The sequence below is a fragment of the Bubalus kerabau genome, chromosome 23, assembly GCF_029407905.1.
Source record: "Bubalus kerabau isolate K-KA32 ecotype Philippines breed swamp buffalo chromosome 23, PCC_UOA_SB_1v2, whole genome shotgun sequence".
NCBI classification, from domain to species: domain Eukaryota; kingdom Metazoa; phylum Chordata; class Mammalia; order Artiodactyla; family Bovidae; genus Bubalus; species Bubalus kerabau.
This window is the reverse complement of record NC_073646.1, coordinates 28,940,039-28,963,728: the sequence shown is the minus strand read 5'-3', so window position 1 is coordinate 28,963,728 and position 23,690 is coordinate 28,940,039. Positions and strand designations below refer to the sequence as shown.

At 40.3% G+C, this 23,690-nt stretch overlaps 1 protein-coding gene across 5 annotated transcripts in view; it reads right to left on the bottom strand.

Moving 5' to 3' along the window:
* CRCP (CGRP receptor component) overlaps window positions 1-23,690 on the bottom strand; it is a 41,209-nt gene that overhangs the window by 15,765 nt on the left and 1,754 nt on the right. Inside the window, exons 1-4 of one of the 5 annotated variants that reach the window (XM_055562244.1) lie at window positions 20,507-20,618; window positions 15,893-15,929; window positions 11,421-11,519; window positions 10,037-10,131 (exon numbers count right to left, since the gene is read on the bottom strand). In XM_055562244.1, coding sequence (XP_055418219.1) covers window positions 10,037-10,131; window positions 11,421-11,519; window positions 15,893-15,929; window positions 20,507-20,523 — 248 coding nt within the window. In that variant the 5' untranslated portion in view covers window positions 20,524-20,618. Of the gene's footprint in view, window positions 1-10,036; window positions 10,132-11,420; window positions 11,520-15,892; window positions 15,930-20,506; window positions 20,619-23,690 lie in introns of those variants that run through there. The other 4 variants (XM_055562242.1, XM_055562243.1, XM_055562245.1 and 1 more) reach the window with 4 other exon arrangements.

Here is a 23,690-nt window from a genome sequence, read left to right as displayed (position 1 = left end):
CAAGACAAAATATAGCTCATCGCTGCACGGGTGGTTAAAATGCATGTGCTCTCAAAGATGACAGAACTTGTGGGATGTAGGCTCAAGAGGGAGGGAGACGTGTATACCTATAGCTGATCCACGCTGACGTACTGCAGAAACCAACACAACACTGTAATTATCTGTTAACTAAAAATAATTTTTTTTAAAAAAAAGGTAGGACTTGAAAAAAAGTGGCTTCAATTGTTTGCCACCCCTGTGCAGGTGACAATTTCTACATTTCTCTCGGACCCTGGAGCTCTACAGCTTCCTCTTTTGAATTCAGTTCAATAAACATATTCTGGAATAAAGTGATGAAGAAGCCACCATTCCCAGAGCCAGGTGTCTGGGGAAGCAGTAGTTACCCAGTTCTCCCTAAGCCTTGGTTTCATCACCTGTCAAACAGGAATGACTACAGTACTTACCTGTCTCATGAGAAGGTTACAAGGGACAAAAATTTTACCATTTAGAGCAAGAGTGGCAACCACTTATTGCTTACTTTCCATATGGCAAGCACATTTAACCCTCAGACTTGACGCTGAGATGGTAAAGAAATAATTTGTCCATGGCTACACAGCTAGTAAGTGGCAGAGCTGAGACTCTGCTATCCAAGCTTATGTCCTGAACCATCTGCTTCTAAAAGTATTCAGTGTTCATAAAGACGACTCACACAGTCGTTGCCCCATAAACGGCAGTCAGGATTAAGGCAGTGCAGTCAAGTTCTACCCCTCATAAGCCCCCAAACATGCACTCTAGCCTTGAAGGAGGGCATGGCAGCCCACTCCAGTATTCTTGTCCAGAGAATCCCATGGACAGAGGATCCTGGTGGGCTACAGTCCCTGGGATTGCAAGAGTCGGACATGACAATGCTCTTTCTTTCTTTTTCAGAGAGGAGAAGACTCTTGCACTGGGCCCTTAAGGATTTTCTAGGCAAAAAGGATGAGAGGAACAGGCAGTCAGGGCAGGAACAGCACATGTGAACATCCAGAAGAACGAACATTCATGGAGTTTTAGGAAATGGCTGCAAGAGAGGCTGTGGGACTCGAGGTTGAGAGTCAGCTGGGACAAGACCACAAAGGGCCTGCACTACCAAGGTGTTACTCTAGAGACACCAGAGAGCAAGCAAGGAAAGGAGGGGGCTGGCTGGGTCTGGAGAGCCCGGGAAAATGGAGGCAGAGACACTGTGTAACACTCCCAGGTGAGAGAAAGCAAAGCTGTGTACTTAGGTGGCGGCGGCGGCAACGAGAGTCCTGACCTGCTCCTGGTCGCCCTCAGGTACAGTCAACAGGCCCTGATGACCGCCAAGGCTGGGTATTTAGCCTGTTTGGAAATACTGTATGAACTGAAATCTGAATTTGAGTTTGTGGTACTTTTAGAGCCACAATGAAGAACTCACCCAATAGCTTCTCTAGTCATAGTTCGAGTTTGGTCTAGAACTAGAGAAAAAGATTTGAGCTGGCTTTATTATGAAGGAGTATGCAAAACCAGGAGAGTGGATATCACAGCCCAGAGGCCAGCTGCAGAGGAAATGAAGACCCACGGCAGCCACCGGCAAGCACCTCTACTCACGGGGCTGGGGGAAGGCTGCAAAGGAGAAAGGAAAAGTCCAGGACAGAAGGTATCACCAATAGTGTCAAATGCTGAAGAGAGGACAGTAGGTTGACGGTAGAGAAGTCACTGGATTTGCCAAAAAGGAGGGCACTGGTGGCTGGTCAGGCAGTTCAGCGCAACGACAGTGGAGGCGGCACCTGGACTGAGAGGCCTGGGGAGTAACTGGAGGAAGTTCCTCTTCCTTTGAAAAGCAATTATCATCACTTTATTCAAATCTTCCAAATAGTCTTTGGTCTACACTTTTAGTATAAAAACCCCACAAGATGTGCACCACAGTACAGCTGGAGACATACAACACAAGGTCCACAACAGACAAACATAACATGTAGACAGCACAAAACTTAGGTGAACTGAAATTGTAAGATAAAGCAAAATCCAATTTTGGAAAACAAAAATTAAAAGATTAAGGATCCCAAAATATTCTTAGCCCTAATGAGCTTTCACTGCACTCAAGTCATTTTGGAGGGAGGCATTCACAATATGATCCCATTAACCCAGCTTAGGAATTCTTGGGAGCCATGAGCGGCCGCACCAGGCACTCCGACAATAAATGGTAACCAGTTTCTGATTTGAAAACTCTAAAATTTTGGCTCTAAATTAATTTCGCTCTAAAGTCACCAGGCTTTAGAAAGGCACCTTCTGTGTCGCCCTCATATTTTAAACTGTTTTCAGTATGGTTTATGTTGATATGCTTTGATATCAGACAAAACTCCGTTTTTCTGGCACCAAAGCAAATCTGGGTTTGGTTCATGTATATGGAGAGTCTCTGAAGAGGTTACAAAGGCACTCTCCACGTCTGTCTAAGGAGATCCAAAGTAGAAGTAGTGGAGTAGGTGCTAAGGGCACAGAGCGGGTCTCAGAGGATCCTTGTGAAAGACTAGGTAAAAGATGACAAAGGGAACTTCCCTAGCAGTCCAGTGGTTAAAAACCTGCCCAGTCAATGAGGGGTACACAGGTTCAAGCCCTGGTCAAGAAAGATTCCACATGACGCAGGGCAACTAAGCCCATGCTCTGCGAAATGAGAAGCCCAAGCACCTAGAGAGGAGCCCCCACTCAACTACAACCAGAGACAGCCCGTGTGCAGCAACGCAGACCCAGTGCAGCCAGAAATAAGTAAGTTTTAAGAAATGACAAGTGGGAGAAGTGCAAGGAGAGAAGGAAATAGGTCTGACTGCTTTCTGTCCTGCACGAGAGTCAATGGAGACTGCTCGGAGGGAACATTAGACTCAGGTGAAGGGTGGGATTAGAGCAAAGGGTGGAAAGGAAAAGGCAGGCAACCAGTATGTTTCATTCATAACAAGCAACATAAACAAAAATAAATCAAAGACTTACAGGAGATTAAAGATAAATCAGAATAATCTGGCGACTTTAATTAGAAGATCGAAGTCCTCTGCAAACCTAATGTCATGTTATGACTAAAAGCAAAGACCAGTATGGTACAGAGGAACTAAAGGAAGATCCTGAGGCCTGCTTCAGCCACATTCATTTTATGAACAAGTACCTCCTTCACATCAACCCTCAGGGAGGTACTGCCACCACAACACACACGGTTCCTTATTAAGTTTGAAAAGTGACTTAAAGTTTGGGCACCAGAAAGATACCCCAACAACACGTGTCTAAACCACAGCTGCAGGTTAACATGACTAAAGAAGTTATATTATAAGAAGCTATGTGATGTCTTTGCTGGCACAGAGGTGGCCTTGGTTCCTCACCAGATGGTGGAACCACCCTCTGAGCCACCCATGGAGAAACTTCCCTTCTGCTGAATTACAAGAACCCAGGCTCCCTTCAGGACCGCAAGCTGAGCAGCACGGGGCGGGCACTCTGGCAGTGGAGGAGGAACGCTGCCAGCAGCAGCCTCAGGATCGAATCTGGCACCTGAATGATACCCTCCTCTCACCGGCACTAAGCCATGGGACTCTGGAACCTAAAGGGCCAACAGTCACAGACTAGGCCACAGGCAGATACCACGAGGTGCCAGAAAAGCAGCAGACACAGCAGGGACTGTGGTAGCCCCTGGTGTCCCGACCTGCTGCAAGGTCAGAGGACAGACCTCGCAGCAGGCAGGTCAGGCAGTCAGACCAACCAAGTTCTCTGCTCTGCACCCCAGGAGCTGAGCCCAGCTGAAGTTCAGTCACAGGACCACATGCACTGCAGGCACATTTTGGGGGATGGGGGGGTCCAAACATTCCCCCTGACTTGAGAGGCTCATTTTTATTGTCTCTACTTTCTCTCCTTCATTTAATTCACTGCACTTTAGCTCCTGCCCCAAATGATCACCAAAACTGTTCTCATTTAGGGGCCCAGAGAGCTCCACACTGATCACTCTAGAGGGCTTCTCTGCCCTGCCCTGTCTCTGGAACACTGCTGGTCACTCCCTCCTTAAAACCATCTGCCCTTGCAGCTTCCACACACCATTCTTCCCTGATTCACCTAGCTTTCTATTCCCTCATCTCTTTACAGGTTTCCTCTTCCGCTTGCCTCCGTGGCATTCCCGTGGTGCCATCTTTCATCCCTACTGAGTTCTTCATCCAAACCTTACAATCTCATCTGCCGTTACAGGTTAGAACCAAGAAATTCATGTCTTCATGTAGTGAGAGCCGATCTCCAGACCTCTGTAACCAACTACCACCTAAACACCCCAGACACACCTCAAACTCAACCTATCCCAAAGCAATCTGACTACCTTTCCCAACAAACCAATTCCTCTCTCCATACTTCTCATCTTGGTGAAGAGCCAAATACACAGGCCAGAGTCATCCCCGACTCTTCCCTCTCACCCACTGCCCATATTAAGACACTAAGAATTACTGATTCTATTTCTTTCGAGGTATCTGTCCCCAGCCCCGCCCTCACCATTTCTACAAGCCACTTCAATTCTTCTTGGCTAAAGGGCAAATGCCTGTCCTCAAGCATCTGCCACTTTTTCACTCTACCTTCATTCTTACAAATAAAGTACCTTTTAAAAGATAAAAATCTGGTCATCTCATTATCCTGCTTCTAATCTTCCCACTGTCCGCACAGTTTATAAACTTTCTTCGTTCAACCTTCAGAACCCACGGACATCTGCTGTTTGTCAGTCTCTCTAGGTTCAAATGCCTTCATGTCCCCTAAGCACTCATATTCCAATTAAATGAAACTGCAAACATTACACAGGAACTACTTCCTGATTCCAGGCTCTAGCATATCATGTTCCCTCTGCTTAGAAAGCATGTGTTCACTTATATCTGGCTGACTATTACCTTACATGAAAACCCAGAGTCACCTCCCACAGGCAAAATGCTACACTCAAATTCTGACACTTCAGTGTCTCTCTGCTATGTCCCCACTGCCATAGCACTTACATTGTAGCTATTCATCTTTGTATCCCTACTAAGACAAACCTAGCATGAGATAAACATGAGTTGAAAAACAAAGAGCTAGAGTAGCAATGACTTGCAGGAGACATTCCAGAGACAACTGTTCGCACAGTGGGGAAACAAGGGGCGAGACTCCAGGCTCTCTAAGCAGAGTAACCACATTCCAGATGTTAGTGAAACCTGCACCCATCTATCTACTCTGAGCTTTGCTGCCTCCAGATTACTCTTGGACTTTTACACCCAAAGTCAAATAAAACATGGTTCCTATCAAACCCTCAAGAACTTTAGCAGTGGAGGTTTTTAAGCAAATTAATGGAGCTCCAGTTTGTATTACTAGAACCGGGTCACTGAGGGGCTATTATCTTGAATCTCCTCTTCCTGAGAAAAGGATAAGAGAAAAACTCTAGCAGGGGATATTCAGAAAAAAGAATTAAAGAGCATTTCAGCAGTTTCTGTCACACACGTGATTCCTGTCTTAAAATGCACTGGCTAGCACAAGTGATCCAGGTCTTGATAGTACGTGGCAAGCAGCCCCCTGAGTCATAAGGCACTGAGGCCAGATGAATTCCAATGGGCTGCAAATAAATAGTTTGCCTGCTTCCAGAGGAGCCAGACCCAGCTACAGTGAAAGGCCCCGCAGCCGCCTCTACTGGTTGTTTTCAGAACAACACTGCCTGGAGCAAGGCAGATACCTGCAAGGGCATCTGTTGGAGCCCTGGCATGTTCATGTGTCTCGGGAAACAACCTTTAATGAAAAGTAGGCACATATGTGGGGAAAATCAGAGAGAGACTGTGCATGCCTAGGGAAAGAGGCACACTCAGAAAAGACCTGAGAAGACCTTGAGTTTATACCTCAAGCTGATTCTCAGCACAGAAACAGCCCACTATAATACAAAAATAGTAAACAATAAACAAAAGTCAGAAAGCCTAAGGAAAAGGAAGAAAATCTGATTTTGAGCTATGATTTTATTAGATCAAACATCCAGTTTTCAACAAAGAACTCACAAAGTAAACAAAGAAACAGTTAAGTATAGCCCATGCAAATATATGAACAAATTAACTGTCTCTGAAAAAAATTAGTGGTCTCTGAAAAAAACCCGACAGAAAGTCTACTAGACAAAGGCTTTAAAACAACCATCTCAAAAATAAATAAAACATTAAAGATGCTCCGAGAATTAAAAGATGTGGAGAAAGTCAAGAAAACAATGCATGAGCAAAATGGAAATATCAATAAAGAGACAGAAAGAAACAAAAAGAAATTCTGGAGCTGCAAAGCACATTGACTAACATGAAAATGACTAGAGGGATTCAAAGGCAGATCTGAACAGGCCAAACAAAGAATCAGTAAACTTGAACAGAAAAAAGGATTAAAGAGAAGTGAATAAAGCCTAAGGGGTTGGTGGAACACCATGTGATGAACCAACATATACATTTTGAGAGTCCCAAAAGGGACTACGTGACCATCAAGAGACGAATGGTTAAAGAAGATATGGCATGTATACACACACACAAACACACATAGACAATATGGAATATTACTCAGCCATAAAAAAGAATGAAATACCATTTGCAACAACATGGATGGACCTAGAGATTATCACACTAAGTGAAGTAAGTCAAAGACAAATGTATTATATCACATGTGGAATCTTAAAAAAAAAAGGCCCCAAATAAACTTATTTACAAAACAGAAAAAGACTCAGACACAGAAGACAAACTTATAATTACCAAAGGAAAGGAGGGGTAAATTAGGAATTTGGGATTAAGAGATACACATTCACTATATATAAACAAATAAACAACAAGGACCTCTTATACAGCACAGGGATCTATATTCAATATCTTGCAATAACCTATAATGAAAAAGAATCTAAAAAAAATATATATATATATGGATAACTCAATCAATATGCCATACACCTGAAAGTAACATAATATTGTACATCAACCATGCTGCTGCTGCTAAGTCACTTCAGTCGTGTCCGACTCTGTGTGATCCCATAGACAGCAGCCCACCAGGCTCCCCCGTCCCTGGGATTCTCCAGGCAAGAACACTGGAGTGGGTTGCCATTTCCTTCTCCAATGCGTGAAAGTGAAAAGTGAAAGTGAAGTTGCTCAGTCGTGTCTGACTCTTAGCGACGCCATGGACTGCAGCCCACCAGGCTCCTCCGTCCATGGGATTTTCCAGGCAAGAGTACTGGAGTGGGGTGCCATTGCCTTCTCCAGTACATCAACCATACTTCAGTGTAAAACTTACTTTGTCTTTAAAAAACAACAACAATAAAAACAAAGCCTTGGGAATATGTAGAAAAATTATCAGAGTTCTAACAGTTGCGTCTTTGGAGTTCTGGAATGAAAGGAGGAAGAGACTGGGGCAGAAAAAAATGTTTAAAGAAATCATGGTCCAAAACTTCACAAACTGGGGTAAGAAATAAAAATTTACATAACCAAGAAGTTCAGCAGATAAACTTTAAAAAAAAATCATAATCAAATCCTTTAAAGACCAAATATAAAGAAAAGTATTGAAAGCAGTCACAGGACTTCTTTTTTAAACTAACATCTTTCAAGAGCTGAAAGAAAAGATCATTCAACCCCTTGAAACTATCCTTCCAAAATGAAAGAATATATATAACACTCCCATTTGAACCAAAACTAAGAAAACTGTAGCCAGCAGGCCTGTTCTAAAACAAGCGCTAGTAGAAGCTCTTTAGGCTGAAGTAAATGCTAAAAAGTAAACATGAACAGGAATGAATGATGAAAAGAAATAGTAAAATTCTAAGTAAACATGAAAGACTATTTTTGTCCTCTTAACATTCTTTAAAATATGTATTGGGTTGGCCAAAAAGTTCGCTCAGGGTCTCCCATAACATCTTACGAAAAACTGGAACTAACCTTCTGGCCTACCCAATAGTGTTGATGAGGATGTGAAGAAATAAGAACCCTGTGCATTGCCTGTGGGAATGTAAAATGGAGCAGCCACTAAAGAAAACAGTATGGTAGTTTCTCAAAAAATGAAAAATACAGTTATCCTAAGATCTAGCAATTTGGCTTCTGGGTATATACTCAAAAGAACTGAATGCTGAATCTCCAAGAGGTATTTGTACACTTGTGTTCACAGCAGTACCATTATGCATAACAGCCAAAAGGCAGACACCACCCAAATATATACACTAATGGATAAATGAATAAAATGTCACACATACATAAGGTGGGATATTATTCAGCCTCCAAAAGGACACCCTGACGCATACTACAGCATTAATGAGCCCTGAAGACGTTATAAATGAAATAACCAGTCACAAAAGAACAAATACCGTGCAATTCTCCTATGAAGTACTTAAAGTAGCCAAAGTCAGAGATACAAAGCAAACTGGTGGTTACCAGAGGGAGAAGGGAGGATGGGGAGTCATTGTTTAATGGGTATACAGTTTTAGTTTGGCATGATGAAAAACTATCCTTTGGATGGATGGCAGAGATGATTGTACAACTGACTCTATCTAATGCCACTAAACTGCACACTTATAAATGGTTAGAAATGGGGCTTCCCTGGTGGTCCAGTGGTTAAGAATCCACCTGCCGATGCAGAGGACATGGGTTTGATCCATGGAGCAGAAAGATCCCACGTGTCTCAGGGCAACTAAGCACGTGTGCCACGATTACTGAGCCCATGAACCTAGAGCAACAAGAGAAGCCGCCGCAATGAGAAGCCCACATCCAACTAGAAAGCAGGCCCTGCTCACTGCAACTCGAAAAAGCCTGTGCAACAAAACAACAAAGACCCCGCATAGCCAAAAATAAACAAATGTTGTTTAAAAATGGCTAAAATAAAAATACCACAATATTAAAAAATATTCAGATTTTGTAAAAAGACATATACTGTACGTTTCTATTTATACGAGGTATTAAGGGTAGTCAAATTCATAAAAACAGAACGGTGGTGTCAGGGGCTAGGTTAAGTAGGAAATGGGGAGTTGTTTAATTGGTATAGTTTGTTTTACAAGATTAAACAGTTCTGGATGTTGACTGCACAACAGTGTGAATACTATAAATTAACTTTAGACTTAAAAGTGGTTGAAATGGTACATTTTGTTATGTTTATCACAAAAGTAAAACTATAAATAAACATACATAAACACATACAGGCACACATTTGAAAAAAACTTGTCTTCATAGAGAAGAGAAACAAGGGAGAAGGGCACTAGTTTACTGACAATGCACCAGCTGTGTGCCTGAAACAATACCAAATGTTTCCTCCAAAAGAAAATTTCTGATTATTCTGAATGAATGACAAATGCCTTTTTTGGATTTATCAGCTGTGTTATTAATTCTAAAAGACTAGGGTTAGTTTTTTCTCATGGAAACTCTTGCTCTAATTCTTAATAATGCTTTTAATTTCTACAAACTTAACTTGAGGTTAAAGTGTCTGCCTGGAATTCAGGAGACCCGGGTTCAATCCCTGGGTCGGGAAGATCCCCTGGAGAAGGAAATGGCAACCCATTCCAGTACTCTTGCCTGGAGAATCCCATGGAGGGAGGAGCCTGGTAAGCTACAGTCCATGGGGTCGCAAAGAGTCGGACACAACTGAGCGACTTCACTCACTCACTCACTCAAACTTAACTTATTCAGGAAAGTCATCAAGAAAGTAACTGGGCACAAGAAGAGCAGACAGAGTATTATCAAGCCATTTTTGCCCCACAAATGTCAAATGACTTAATTCACCAACTTGATCAAAAGATTGTAATTTATAAATCCTATTTTTCAACCAATTTAGTCTGAATGTTGAGAAGAGGTTAAGGGACAGATTTGGGGGAGATTTTTTGAGATTAAAAAGCCCACTGTGTTCTATTTCTGGCTCTAGAAGGATCCCAGGGTGGAAGTCTCAGTTGTCTCATATACAATCCTAGGATCCTACTGTAAAAGAGCACTGTGTATTGATTATAATTCAAAACCCAACTAAATATAAACACACAGTTGCAAAGGATGACTTTTGCAAGCTATCATTTTCATTATGTGTCAGTCTTTCCCCACTTAATATTATTTTTACTTACTTGGTCAACTTGTGGCTTTTCATTGCTGTCAGAAATTCTCTCACAATCTCAGGACTCTGGTGTTTGCATGGTGTTTTTGATATGTATTTTAATGTCTACGGAAAAAAAGGAAAAAGCAAGCGTAAGACAAATAGCTCTGAATGAACTATAGACGTTAAAGAGATGAACTATATAAAGTAAAAGAACACGATTGATAAATGATTCTAGGATTCTAAACACATAATTAAATGAACAAAATCAGATAGGAAGGAATGATGACAAAAGTGTTAAATCCCTTCTTTTCCTTAAAAGAGATTATGATGATTTAAGGCAAGTTTTTTAATGTCTTTGAAAAGATAAATTAAAAGATAGTTAAATCCAAATCTTTATAAAACAAAACGAAAACTGAAAGCAAATAAATAACAAGAAAAAATAAATTAAAATGACAGATACAAAATCAAACATATAACAGCTTAAATGCTCTTTTTTAAGAACAAAGCATAAGAATGGGAGAGAATGCAACAAACTATCAATTAGATATTAAGATTATAAATTACTTTTAATACTTTCTTTATACATTTTGGTACTTTCTAAGTTTTCTACCATAAAAAAGTATCACTTCCGCTGTAATAAAGAATTTGTCTTTGCCAAAACAGATGATCTGGCCTTTGCCCTCTGCTTCCAGGTGGTAGTCTTCATACGCTTGGAACATCACACCTAATAGGAGTGTGTTTGTCTGGGAGCCTGACGTCCTACTGGATAGTCTTAATAGTAAGACTGAGAGTAGGGGCTTTGGGTCATGCAATATCAACCGACCTGGAGGCTGACATGAACTACACAGGCAATCAATCATTCAATCATGCCTAGGTAATGGAGTCCCAATAAAAACTGGACACCAAAACTTGGTGGAGCTTCCTTGGTTGAAAATGTTCTGAGTGTATTAACACACACTGACTTCGAGAGAAGCATGTTCTAACTCCACATTAGAGAACAATGGAAGCTCTGCCTATGATATTTCTCCTGGCACCTGCCCCAACTGCTTCATCCCTAGGCCAATTTTAATCTGTATCTTTTCCTTGTGATAACCTGTAACTGTGAATATAATAGCTTTTAGCAAGATCTATGAGTACTTTCAGTGAATTATTGAACCTGAGGGTTCTCTTGGGGTGCTCTGACTTGCAATTGGTATTAGAAGTGAGGGCAGGTTTTTTATTATTCCCTCCTGTAAACTTTGCAGTTGGCCAACACTTGCAATTGCCCAAACTCTTTCCACTTCTATAAACAGAATAAAAATGGAGTTACAGTAAAACTTCTCAAGTCAGATAATGGATAGCCAGTCAGCAGCAAGATAAACCAATCCCCTTTAATAGTAGTTTGGGTAGACCCTCTGGAAACCTAGACTTACTTCATATGTGATAGTATTCAAGTTCTGTTGCCCAGAACTGTGTTTATTCTTTCCACTTTCTTTACGCTGCTCTTTCAAATCAGTTAGTAACTGGAACACCTAGGAAGAGATATACAAAAAATTTTCATAGATAAATTTGAGAAATGTATCTATTCCAAGGTCAATGATCTTGAAGGATAAATAGAACATCTCTTTCTTCTCATAAACCCTCCTCCAAACTCTTGCATTAGAGCAAACGAATCCAAAAAGCATTTGACTTTTTAAAGATGTTATTTTATCTAAGTCAAACAGTATAAATTCATTTGTTTACATAAGCTATTTCAAGTGTTTCCTATCAATATAAACCATAAAACTCTAAACAAAGTGGGTATAGTGGGAACATACCTCAACACAGTAAAGGCCATACACGACAAGCCCAGAGCCAACATTGTACACAACAGTGCAAAGCAAAAAGCTTCTCTTAAGATCAGGAATAAGACAAGGATGCCCACTCTTGCCTCTTTTATTCAACTTGGTACTGGAAGACCTAGACAGGGCAATCAGTCAAGATAAGAAATAAAAGGCATCCAAAGGGATATAAAGAAGTAAAACTGTCACTATTTGCACATTGCATGGTATTATTTACAGAAACTCCTAAAGACTCCACCAAAAAACTGTTAGAACTAAGAAATGAACTCAGTAAAGCTGCAAGATACAAGGCCAACATACAGAAATCTGCTGTGTTTCTATACACTAATTAAAAAAAAAAAATTCTAATCATTATAATTGCAACAAAAAAGACAAAACACCTTGGAAAAAATTTAACCAATGAGGCAAAAGACCTGTCCAGTGGAAACTATAAGACACTGATAAAAGAAAAAGTCAAGACACAAATAAATGCTCGTGGATTGGAAGAATATTGTTAAAGTGTTTGTACTACCCAAAGCAAACCAGATTCAGTATAATTCCTATCAAAATTTCAATTGCACATTTCACAGAAAGAGAACAACCCTAAAATTTGTATGGACCACAAAAGACCCAGAATAGTCAAAGCCATCTTGAAAAAGAACAACAAAGCTAGAGGCATCACACTCCCCGATTTCAAACTATATTACAAAGCTATAGTACTCAAAACAGTACAGTACTGGCCTAAAAGAGATGCAGAGATCAATGGAACAGAATAGATCCAGATATAAATCCACACATATACAGCTAACTAATTTATGAAAAAAGAGCCAAGAATATACAATGGGGAAAGGATAGTCTCAATAAATGGTGTTGGGAAAACTGCACAGCCATATGGAAAAGAATGGAACTAGATCACTACATAAACCATACACAAAAATTAACTCAAAATGGATTAAAGACTTGATGGAAGATCTGAAACCATAAAGCTCCCAGAAGAAAACACAGGCAGCAAGCGCCTTGACACTGGTCTTGGCAATGAATTTTCGGATTCAACACCAAAAGCTAAGGCAACAAAGGCAACAATCAACAAGTGGGACTATATCAAACTAAAAAGCTGCTGCGCAGCAGAGGAAATCATCAACAGAGTGCAGCCTACTGAATGGGAGGAAATGTCTGCAAATTATTAGCTGATAAGGGGTTAATATCCAAAATATGTAAATTCCTACAACTCAAAAGCAAAAAAACAAATAATCCAATTTAAAAATGGGCATTTTCCCGAAGAATACATACAGATGGCCAACAGGTCCACAAAAAGATGTTCAACATCACTAATCATGAGGGAAATGCAAATCAAAACCACAATGAGATTATCACCTCACACCTGTTACAACGGCTATTATCAAAAAGCCAAGAAATAAGTATTGGTGAGGATATGAAGAAAAGGAAGCCACTGCATATGATGGCTGGGGATGTTAACTGGTGTAGCCACTACGGAAAACAGTGAAGGATTATCAAACAATTAAAAACAGAACTACCGTATGAGTCAGTAATTCCACTTCTGGATAACTATCCAAAGAAAACAAAAACACTAATTTGAAAGGATATATGGACATCTAGGTTGCTTCCATCAGCAGATGAATGGATAAGAAAGCTGTGGTACATATACACAATGGAGTATTACTCAGCCATTAAAAAGAATACATTTGAATCAGTTCTAATGAGGTGGATGAAACTGGAGCCTATTATACAGAGTGAAGTAAGCCAGAAAGAAAAACACCAATACAGTATACTAACGCATATATATGGAATTTAGAAAGATGGTAACAATAACCCTGTGTACGAGACAGCAAAAGAGACACTGATGTATAGAACAGTCTTATGGACTCTGTGGGAGAGGGAGAGGGTGGGAAGATCTGGGAAAATGGCATTGAAACATGTAAAATATCATGTATGAAACGAGTTGCCAGTCCAGGTTCAATGCACGATACTGGATGCTTGGGGCTGGTGCACTGGGACGACCCAAAGGGATGGTATGGGGAGGGAGCGGGGAGGAGGGTTCAGGATGGGGAACACATGTATACCTGTGGCGGATTCATTTTGATGTTTGGCAAAACTAATACAATTATGTAAAGTTTAAAAATAAAATAAAAGTAAAAAAAAAAAAAAAAAGGATATATGAAGCATTATTTATAATATCCAAGGTAAGGAAATAACCTAAAGTGTCCATTTACAGATGAATGGATAAAGAAAATATGGCATGTGTGTGCGCACATGTATATATATATATACGTGTATATATATATTTATACACACATACATGCACACAGAGGAATATTATTCAGTCATAAAAAAATGGAATCTTGCCAACTGCAACATGAATGGAATTTGAGGGCATTATGCTCAGTAAAATAAAGCAGAGAAAGATAAATACTCTATGATCTTACTTACATGTGGAATCTTAAAAACAACACAAAACCAAAATTCAAGCTCATAAAGAATAGATGCATGCGAGAGACAGCAGGGAGGGTGACAGAACAGACCAAAATGCTCAGATGTCACAAACTTCCAATTATAAAAGAAAACCATGGAGATATAACGTACAGCATGGCAACTCTAGTTAATACTGTACTGCATATCTGAAAGTTGCTGAGAGTAAATCTTAAAAAGTTCTCATCACAAGAAAAAAAAATTATGTGACTATGATGTTAATTAATTACTTATTGTGGAAATCATCTTGCAATATACACAAATATCAAATCATTATGTTGTATGCCTGAAACTAATATATTTGATTATACCTTAATTAAAAAAATTTTTCCAAAAACAAATTAAAAAAAAAAAAGATTTTGCTTCTTCTCCAATATGAAAATCTATTTTATTTCTGGAAAAGAAAAATTACGAGGCAAGTGATAAAAGTGGTTTACCAAAAAAAGGGGGGGGAGGGGCAGAAATGCTATAGAACTTTAGAAGTAAACTTTTCCCACAAGGAAGAAACACATGTGTATTAGTGCTAAGAAGGGTCAGGAGGAAATCTCTCTCCTATTTTGGAGATTATACCAGAAAACTGTGAGAAGCACAGTATCACGATATAGTAACGACTAGATACAATGCAACCGTCCCCTGCCTGTCGGTCCTTTCAGATATAGTGGCTTGAGACCCCATTAATGCAACGTTCACAAATGGATAAAACGCTAAACACCTTGTCCAGAGGCCTAACGGACAAGGAGATTTCTAAAAGCCAATGGCTTGACCATCTCCTTCCTGTTATGACTAGAACCCATTTAAGATGAACCTTTAGGAAGGAAAGACTACGGCCCACTGTGTTAATTCTACTACCTTCTACATATATCACACAATGAAGACTTAAATCTCCTCTAAGTCTTCCTGAGTTTAGACCCTGACCTAAGAAAAATTGACGAATATATGAATTGTTCTTGCTATACCCAGAGTTAACCTATCAGATGGTTTTGCTATTACCAAACAACACCCAGGTATAATAGAAAGTAAGCAGAAGTAATGGTCTATCTCCCCTCTCACCAACCTTTTTCCTTCCTTCCTTTCTTTCCCCAGCAACCCAACCCTCAAGCCCCCAAATTCCAAATCTGTTAGTTCCTACTAATTACTCATAATGGTGAGTCAACTAAACTCTCACTTCCAAAATGAAGGTGTTAATACCTATGAGACCATTATGAGGATCAAAATAATAACTTACAAAAGCATTTTACAGCTAAAGAGTGTTAATTTGGAAAAGGCATACATTTTTTAACAGAAAATTTTTACAAACAGAAACAGTTCCAAAATAGATGCTTCCATCCTATGAAGGCATCCCAAATGAAGATCTAAAATCTCTAGCATTTGGAGATGGTTGCCTACATGAGCTAGAGCCTTCTCAGCTTTCCTGAATTACTGTGTGTGATTTACCAAGCTAAGAGTATTCCAAAGTCCACCAGATGGTGCCATCTCTCTTATTTTAAATGGGAAATCCAAATGAAGTCAGTCATTTCTAACCAAAACTAATTCAACAGCCTTCAGAAGCAGAGGGCAAACAATCAGAGAGGAAAACACAACAGTCCAAAGCAATTTACCTCATAGTTACTGAGCAGCGCAGCATTGGCATCCTTCCTGCAAAACAAAGTAAACTGTCATTAGTCTGGGTCCCTATCCCTCTGTGGGAATGAAATATATAAGATAATCCCTCTGTTAAGATTCAGTAGCCCAGTTCAGAAACTTGGGGACTACAATCCCCAAATTGAGAAATGTCCTAAATCTCACTGGTTTAGCTGGCGATGCACAAATTCAGAGCAAATTCTCCTCTTTAAAACTGAAGTATATCACAAACACATCATCAGGTAGGTTACTAAGATACTCTACTTATCCATGGTCCAAGTAGGCAGATGTTAGAGAGAAGTCAGACATCTAGAGGAAGTTAGTAGTAGGAAGAACCCGTGGGCCAAACCACAGGAGTAGGGGGATGGCAATAAACAGAGGGTGCTAGAATTAGCTGGAGAAACAGAGTGCCCCCTCATCCCACAGCCATGCCCTCTCCAGCACCTCTGCCTTCCACCAGCTGTCGACATTTTGGGCAGCTAAGTTTTCCTGCTGGATCACCAGAAATGAGACCCTTAACACTAACATCACTCCTGGAAATCCCAGCGATGTCAGGAATCCCGCCCGATTGGCACAAAACTCCCAAGGTGTTTATCTGCACTGTCAACTCAACAGGCAGAGTTCACGTGTAGAGCAGTGGTCAAAACCCTGACCCCTGTGCAACAGTCAAGGCAAATGTCACTTTCATGTATGAATGAGCACAGCAGTGTAACTTGCATTAAATGACCACTGATCCATTCTACAGTATCGCATCAAAAAGTACATACTGTTCTTAACGGTCTATAATAAGAATGCAATTTTATTAGTAACAATTAAGAATTCAGTTTTGACCTACTGTATGGCACAGGGACTATATTCAATATCTTATAATAATCTATAATGGAAAAGAATCTGAAAAAGAATATATATGTATGTATCGCTGAATCACTTTGCCGTATACCTGAAACACTGTAAATCAACCCTACTTCAATTTCCAAAAAACACAGTTTTGAAATCAGACAAATCTGGGTTCATGTTCCAGCTCTGCCACTTACCTGAGTTTTACTGAATTAATTACCATCCCCCTAAGCATCCCCATATAAAACAAAAAGTGAAGATAAACTAGTACTCAGAAGCGTAGCCTGGATTCTAAATCCAGCTCCATCCTCCATTAGATATCTGAATTTGGGCAAGTTATTAAACCCTTCTGTGCTTACATTTCCTCATCTATAACATGGCAATTATAGTACCAACCTCCTAAGATTTTTATAGGATTGAGCTGATACATGTGAAGTACCTGAAACACAGTAAGGACTCAATAAACACCATCTATTACCACTTCTGCCTGTGCTACCACCACCACCTCTTCCTACTTCAAAAAGCTGTTCTGAGGATGAAAGGAAAACACAAATTTTAAAAGTGTAACAGCCTGTGGTTTACTAGGATCGCCCTAAAGGAAAGCTGTAAGACATCATTTCACTTTAATTCTCACTAAAAAGCCTGTGATGTACGAGCTATTATGATCCTTCCTCATAGATGATGAAATAGGTGCAAAGATTAAAAACTGTGCTCAAGGGCACACAGTAAAAAAGAAAAAACTGAAGTGGACAATAACTATGGGATTGTAAAAAATAAAACTGGATGGAGATCAGTAATACAGAATCAACTCACCAAGGAGTTTGTATTTGACATAATGTGCAACAAAGATAACTGTCTGTTCTTAAACTAGGAGAGAGGCTGTAAGGTGAAAACGAGGACACAAAATTTCAAAAACATGGGCGGTTTCCCCAGTCAATAAGTAAAGCAAAACAAGCAAGAGGTGGACACAGCATGCAGCCAAGACCTAGGTCATCACACAGCGCTGTCAGCACCGTAATCAAAACAGCACAAGGCTTACCAAAGGTTACCAGTCATTCAACAGAGAGCCAGGATTTCATCAAGCGAGGCCTTGCGCAAATGACAATGGCATTTAGGTCACAGAGAATATATTTAAAAGGAACCTGACACAGGAAGGATAATGCATAATTAGGGGCACGACATGGTTCATTTAAAACTGGAAATGACAAATCAAGCCACATGTCATCCTTGACTACTTAATCAGGAAGTCAGCCCAAGAGCCTTCCTATGATCTTTGCTTGAAATTGAATTACAACTCCCTGTGTGCCATAACATTCAGGGGTACCAAAACAGCCCTTCCTGGAACAGGGTGGTGAAGAATTACAAATGCTGTTCTTTCTCAAGGCCAGTGGATCCATCCCAGGTACCACCGTGACAAGTTCACCTCCAAGTCCCAGCCCCTCCTCGGTCATGCAGACTATTCCAGGCCCTGGGAAATCTGTCCTTGCTGTTCAAGTACTGCCCCACTGCCCAACCATGCTGTTAACTGAGAGAATCCCAGGAACATCTCCTGCCTTTTCTAGAGTCAATATACAAAGGATAGGCGCTCCCTTCCAGGTATATTGTCATGAACCTGTGTTTTGGGGCCAGGAGAACAATGGATCTTACTGAATCTTGTACTCTGGTGGGCACAACTAATTTACCCACTGATATTTTATTAGGAAGATATTAATTTTTTTTTTTAAACCAACTAAATGCTAATGGAGTAAATGCAAAAAATTCTAGGCATTCCTTCATTCAATAAAATATCGGGCTTCCCTGGTGATCCATGGTTAAAATTCTGCAATTTCACTGTAGGAGGAACAAGTCTGATCCCTGGTCAGGGAAGTTTCACATGCTGATTGGTGTGGAAAAACAAACAAACAAAAAAATCAATGAATACAGTGTGTTTTTACTAAGTCCTAAATGAGTTGTGTATATTGGGGAAATTTTTTTTCAATGCAGTTTTTATCCTGAAGAAGTTCCTGTAACCACCACTAACTGGCAGGCTGCTGAGAACAGGATATGGTGAGATTTGAGAAACACCTTAATCAAGTTATCTAACTCAACAGCACCAATAATGATGATGTGATGCACTGAGAAGGAAACATGCCTTACAGCAATCCAGTCCCAAATAGTTAATTTAAACCTAGTTACGAGGATATAATCAGACAAATGCAACCTGAGGAAACTTCTTCAAATCCATTGGCCCAGATCCTTCAAATATCACTATCATTTGTCCTGATACCAATGTCACAAACAGAGGCTAGGAAACTGTCTTAGAGTGAAGGAGGTTAAAGAACCCTAGAAACAAAGGCAATGTGTGATTCTTGATTGGATCCTAATACAGTTTCTCCTAAATCTAGCTAAAACATTATTTAGACACTGATGAAATTTTAATATAGATTGCATTTTAATAATAGTGGTTATATAAGCACTAAATCCCCCAAGTATGATGATGGTATTACAGATACATAGGAAAATGCCTTTTTAAGACTGATAACATGACACAGCTGTAATTCTCAAATAGTTCAGTAGAGACTTAGAGAATGTGAGAGAGAGTGAGAGTGTGTGTGTGTGTGCACACGCGTGTGTAGAGAAAACACATGCATGCCTATGTGGTGACTCTAAGTAAACGACATACAGGTACTTGTGATGCTCTTTTTGCAACTGCTACATGGGTTTAACTTTTCTCAAGGTAAAAACTTGAGAAAAATGGAGAATGTAAAACTAAAAAATTCCAGGTTTTTTTAAAAAGACATCAGTATAACTTGTAATTAAGGACCCTCTCTTCCAATTTTTTTTTCTTCATACTCTCTTGTAGGACTTAGAATAGTGCTGATATTACTTATATTTAAAGCAAATATTCCAAGTGAATTTTAAAGACTGTGTGAATCTATACTTACAAGAGGGCAGTCACCTAAGCTCCTTAGCTGACTTGCTATTTGAAATTTAACCTGTAAAATCTGCTTAACTTGCTGAATCAATTTAATGGACACAAACAACTACTCTGGAAAACGAAATTCTGAATAAACAGAACAAAATGATCTATTGACAGACTTTCCTTAGAGGCACTCACGCACAAAGAAGTCCAAGCAAACAGTGCCTAGTAACTGTCACGCAGTCAACTCTTACGAACACAATGACGAACGGAATTGCTCAAATTCTCCTATGTTTAATCTATGTTACTAATTCAAGTCCTGTTCGGAAAAACTAAACTCTGCTCCAAGAAAACTGAGCAACCTTCAAAGTCAATGAACAAGTTAAAGTGTAGCATGCACTTGGGAGCCAGCAAACTCTTTCCAGCCCTGTTACTGACCCGCTGTAGGACCTCTTAGCTAATGTCTCTAAACATCAGTATTTCCAGTTGAAAGATAAAGGAAATTCTGACACTCTTTCAAAAAGATGATACAGAAGAAAGTCCATTTTCCCTAACTCTGTATCTTAACTTCAAGAATAAAAGGATGAACACAAAGTCTTCCAGGCATATAAATAACCCAGAGGCATTAGACAAAATCAGTCAAACAACAAATACCTCATGCATACAAATACTTAATCTTGCTATGAATATTTGGTATCCTTTCATCTGACGTGATGGTGAAAACGTTTTCATTTTTAAACTCTCCCTTTCAACCAAATAAAGCATAAATATTCCTTAACCTTAAAAAACTTCTAGTGTATATTATATGTATCATTCACATACACTAGGTAGTTAGGAAAAAAAAGTAAAAACTCACAGGACTCTTCCATCCATGCCTCCTCACTGCAGGTCCTAGGACTGCCTGGCAGAGGTACAATACATTAGCCCTCTCAGAAACCCAGGGTCTCCTGAAGATCCTGAGGACCACACTGTCAGAGATCACACCTCACGCTGGAGACCTGGCAAGATAGGAAGTTAGGTGTCCAGACCATCCCATTCCAGGGGCCCTGCCACCCCCAAACCACACGCCTACCTCAGAAAACCTCATTTTCCCAAAACTGCTAGCCACAGAATTCTTCATTGATCAACGACTTCTTGGAAGAAGTGGGCAGGTTACTACCAGAGAAAAAATTCTTGACGGAAATCATTTCACTTTGGGAAATCAGATAATTGATATGCTAAGCAATCAAGAAACTAGCTCATTAATTTATATTAATTTAACTTCTTAAACTAATGAAGTACTATATTACTTCACTCAACAAGTACAGTTAGCCCTTTGTATCTGTGGATATGAAACCTGCAGATACAAAACTAGTAAAAACAGAAGGCCGACTATATTTGTTGAAGGCCTACTGTGTGCCAGTGCAGTGCTAAGCGCTAGGTGAACACACACTGGTCCCCGCCTTCATGGTACCTACACTCTCACGAGGAAGACAAAGCACCAGACAAACATACATCTATTATTGTAACTTGTAATTATTTAAGGGGAAAATAAACCAAGGTTCTGTGAGAGACAAAAAGCAGGACTGACTTCAGATTTACCAAAGAGGAAAAACACTGAAAAAGGATACTCAACCTGAGATGTCAAAGAGGTAAGAAAAGGGCAGAACAGGAGGAAAAGTATGCCAGGAAGAAGGAACAGCAGTGCAAAGGCCCGGAAGTAGTAAAGGGCTTGGAGGGTTATCCTAATTACCTGCCTACCAGTGCAAAGTGTGTGTGTTCAGGGGAGGGTGTATGACAAGAGACCACGCTGGTGACTGCGTGAGGTTAAACAGGGTCTTGTGGTCCTACTAAGAAATGCAGATATCCTCTAAGCACAAAACAAAACCAATGAAGGATTTTTACACAGAGAGTGATTTGATCTAATATTTTAATTCACTTTGGCTGCTGTGTGGAAACAGAATGGGAGGGGGCAGGGCAAGTGTGAAAACCAAAGGCTATTGTTTAATCCAAACCAGAGAAGACTGACAAAAATTAGCAGTGGGGACAGTGAAAAGTTACTGCAATCAAAATTCATTCTGAAGTTGGAGGTTACAGGAGTGGCTGATGGACTGGATTTAGCAGTGAGGAAACAGGGCTCGATTTCTGGTCAAGGCAAGTGTACGGCTAAGAGAGAAGAGCTAGAAATACATTCTAGGGAATCATTTTCATATAGATGGGTAAAATGACCAGGGGAGAGAGTATGGAGAGTAAGGGTCCCAGGACTGAGCCCTAAAATGCTTCAACATTTAGAAGCCAAGCAAAGAAGGGGGTTCCAGGAAAGAAGACAGAGAAGTAGTCCTTGAGGCAGGAGGAAATCCAGACGAGCATGTCAAAAAGCCAGGAGTTTCTGTATCAATTACTGCTAAGGGATGGAGAGAAAGCTGAGGTCAGAAAATCAACCTCTGGTTTGACAAGATAGGTAAATCTACATAAGACCCATTTCTGTAGACCAGTGAGGATGGAAACTCAAAGAATGATGGAAAGAAATAAAGAGTAAACGACACTTCTAAGAAGTTTTCTGGTGACAGGAAGCAGAAAAGGAGCCACAGGTAGACAGGATGTGGGGACGGACAAAGGATTTTTTTCTCCTCAGCAATTTTTACTTTTATTCATATGCATCAGATCAGATCAGATCAGTCGCTGAGTCGTGTCTGACTCTTTGCGACCCCATGAATCGCAGCACACCAGGCCCCTCTGTCCATCACCAACTCCCGGAGTTCACTCAGACTCACGTCCATCGAGTCCGTGATGCCATCCAGCCATCTCATCCTGTCGTCCCCTTCTCCTCCTGCCCCCAATCCCTCCCAGCATCAGAGTCTTTTCCAATGAGTCAACTCTTCGCATGAGGTGGCCAAAGTACTGGAGTTTCAGCTTTAGCATGATTCCTTCCAAAGAAATCCCAGAGCTGATCTCCTTCAGAATGGACTGGCTGGATCTCCTTGCAGTCCGAGGGACTCTCAAGAGTCTTCTCCAACACCACAGTTCAAAAGCATCAATTCTTCAGCGCTCAGCCTTCTTCACAGTCCAACTCTCAGGAAAAACCATAGCCTTGACTAGACGAACCTTTGCTGGCAAAGTAACATCTCTGCTTTTGAATATGCTATCTAGGTTGGTCATAACTTTCCTTCCAAGGAGTAAGCGTCTTTTAATTTCATGGCTGCAGTCACCATCTGCAGTGATTTTGGACCTCAAAAAATAAAGTCTGACACTGTTTCCACTGTTTCCCCATCTATTTCCCATGAAGTGATGGGACCAGATGCCATGATCTTCGTTTTCTCAATGTTGAGCTTTAAGCCAACTTTTTCACTCTCCACTTCATATGCATACCAAGTGTTAATTTGAAAAACTCAGTGGCCACAGGACTGGAAAAGGTCAGTTTTCATTCCAATCCCAAAGAAGTGCAATGCCAAAGAATGTTCAAACTACTGCACAATTACACTCATTTTACATGCTACAAAGTAATGCTCAAAATTCTCCAAGCTAGGCTTCAACAGTACATGAACCCAGAACTCAAAGATGTTCAATCTGGATTTAGAAAAGATCAAATTGCCAACAATCGCTGGATCATAGAAAAAGCAAGAGAATTAAAAAAAAAAAATCTACTTCTGCTCCACTGACTATGCTAAAGCCTTTGTGTGGATCATAAACTGTGGAAAATTCTTTAAGAGATGGGAATACCAGACCACCTTACCTGCCTCCTGAGAAACCTGTATGCAGGTCAAGAAGCAACCGTTAGAACTGGACATGGAACAACAGACTGGTTCAAACTTGGGAAAGGAGTACATCAAGGTTGTATATTGTCACCCTGTTTATTTAACTTATATGCAGAGTACATCCTGCGAAATGCCAGACTGGATGAAGCACAAGCTGGAATCAAGATTGCTGGGAGAAAACATCAATAAACTCAGATATGCAGACACCACCCTTATGGCAGAAAGCGAACCAGAACTGAAGAGCCTCTTCATGAAGCTGAAAGAGGAGAGTGAAAAAGCTGACTTAAAAACTCAACATTCAAAAAG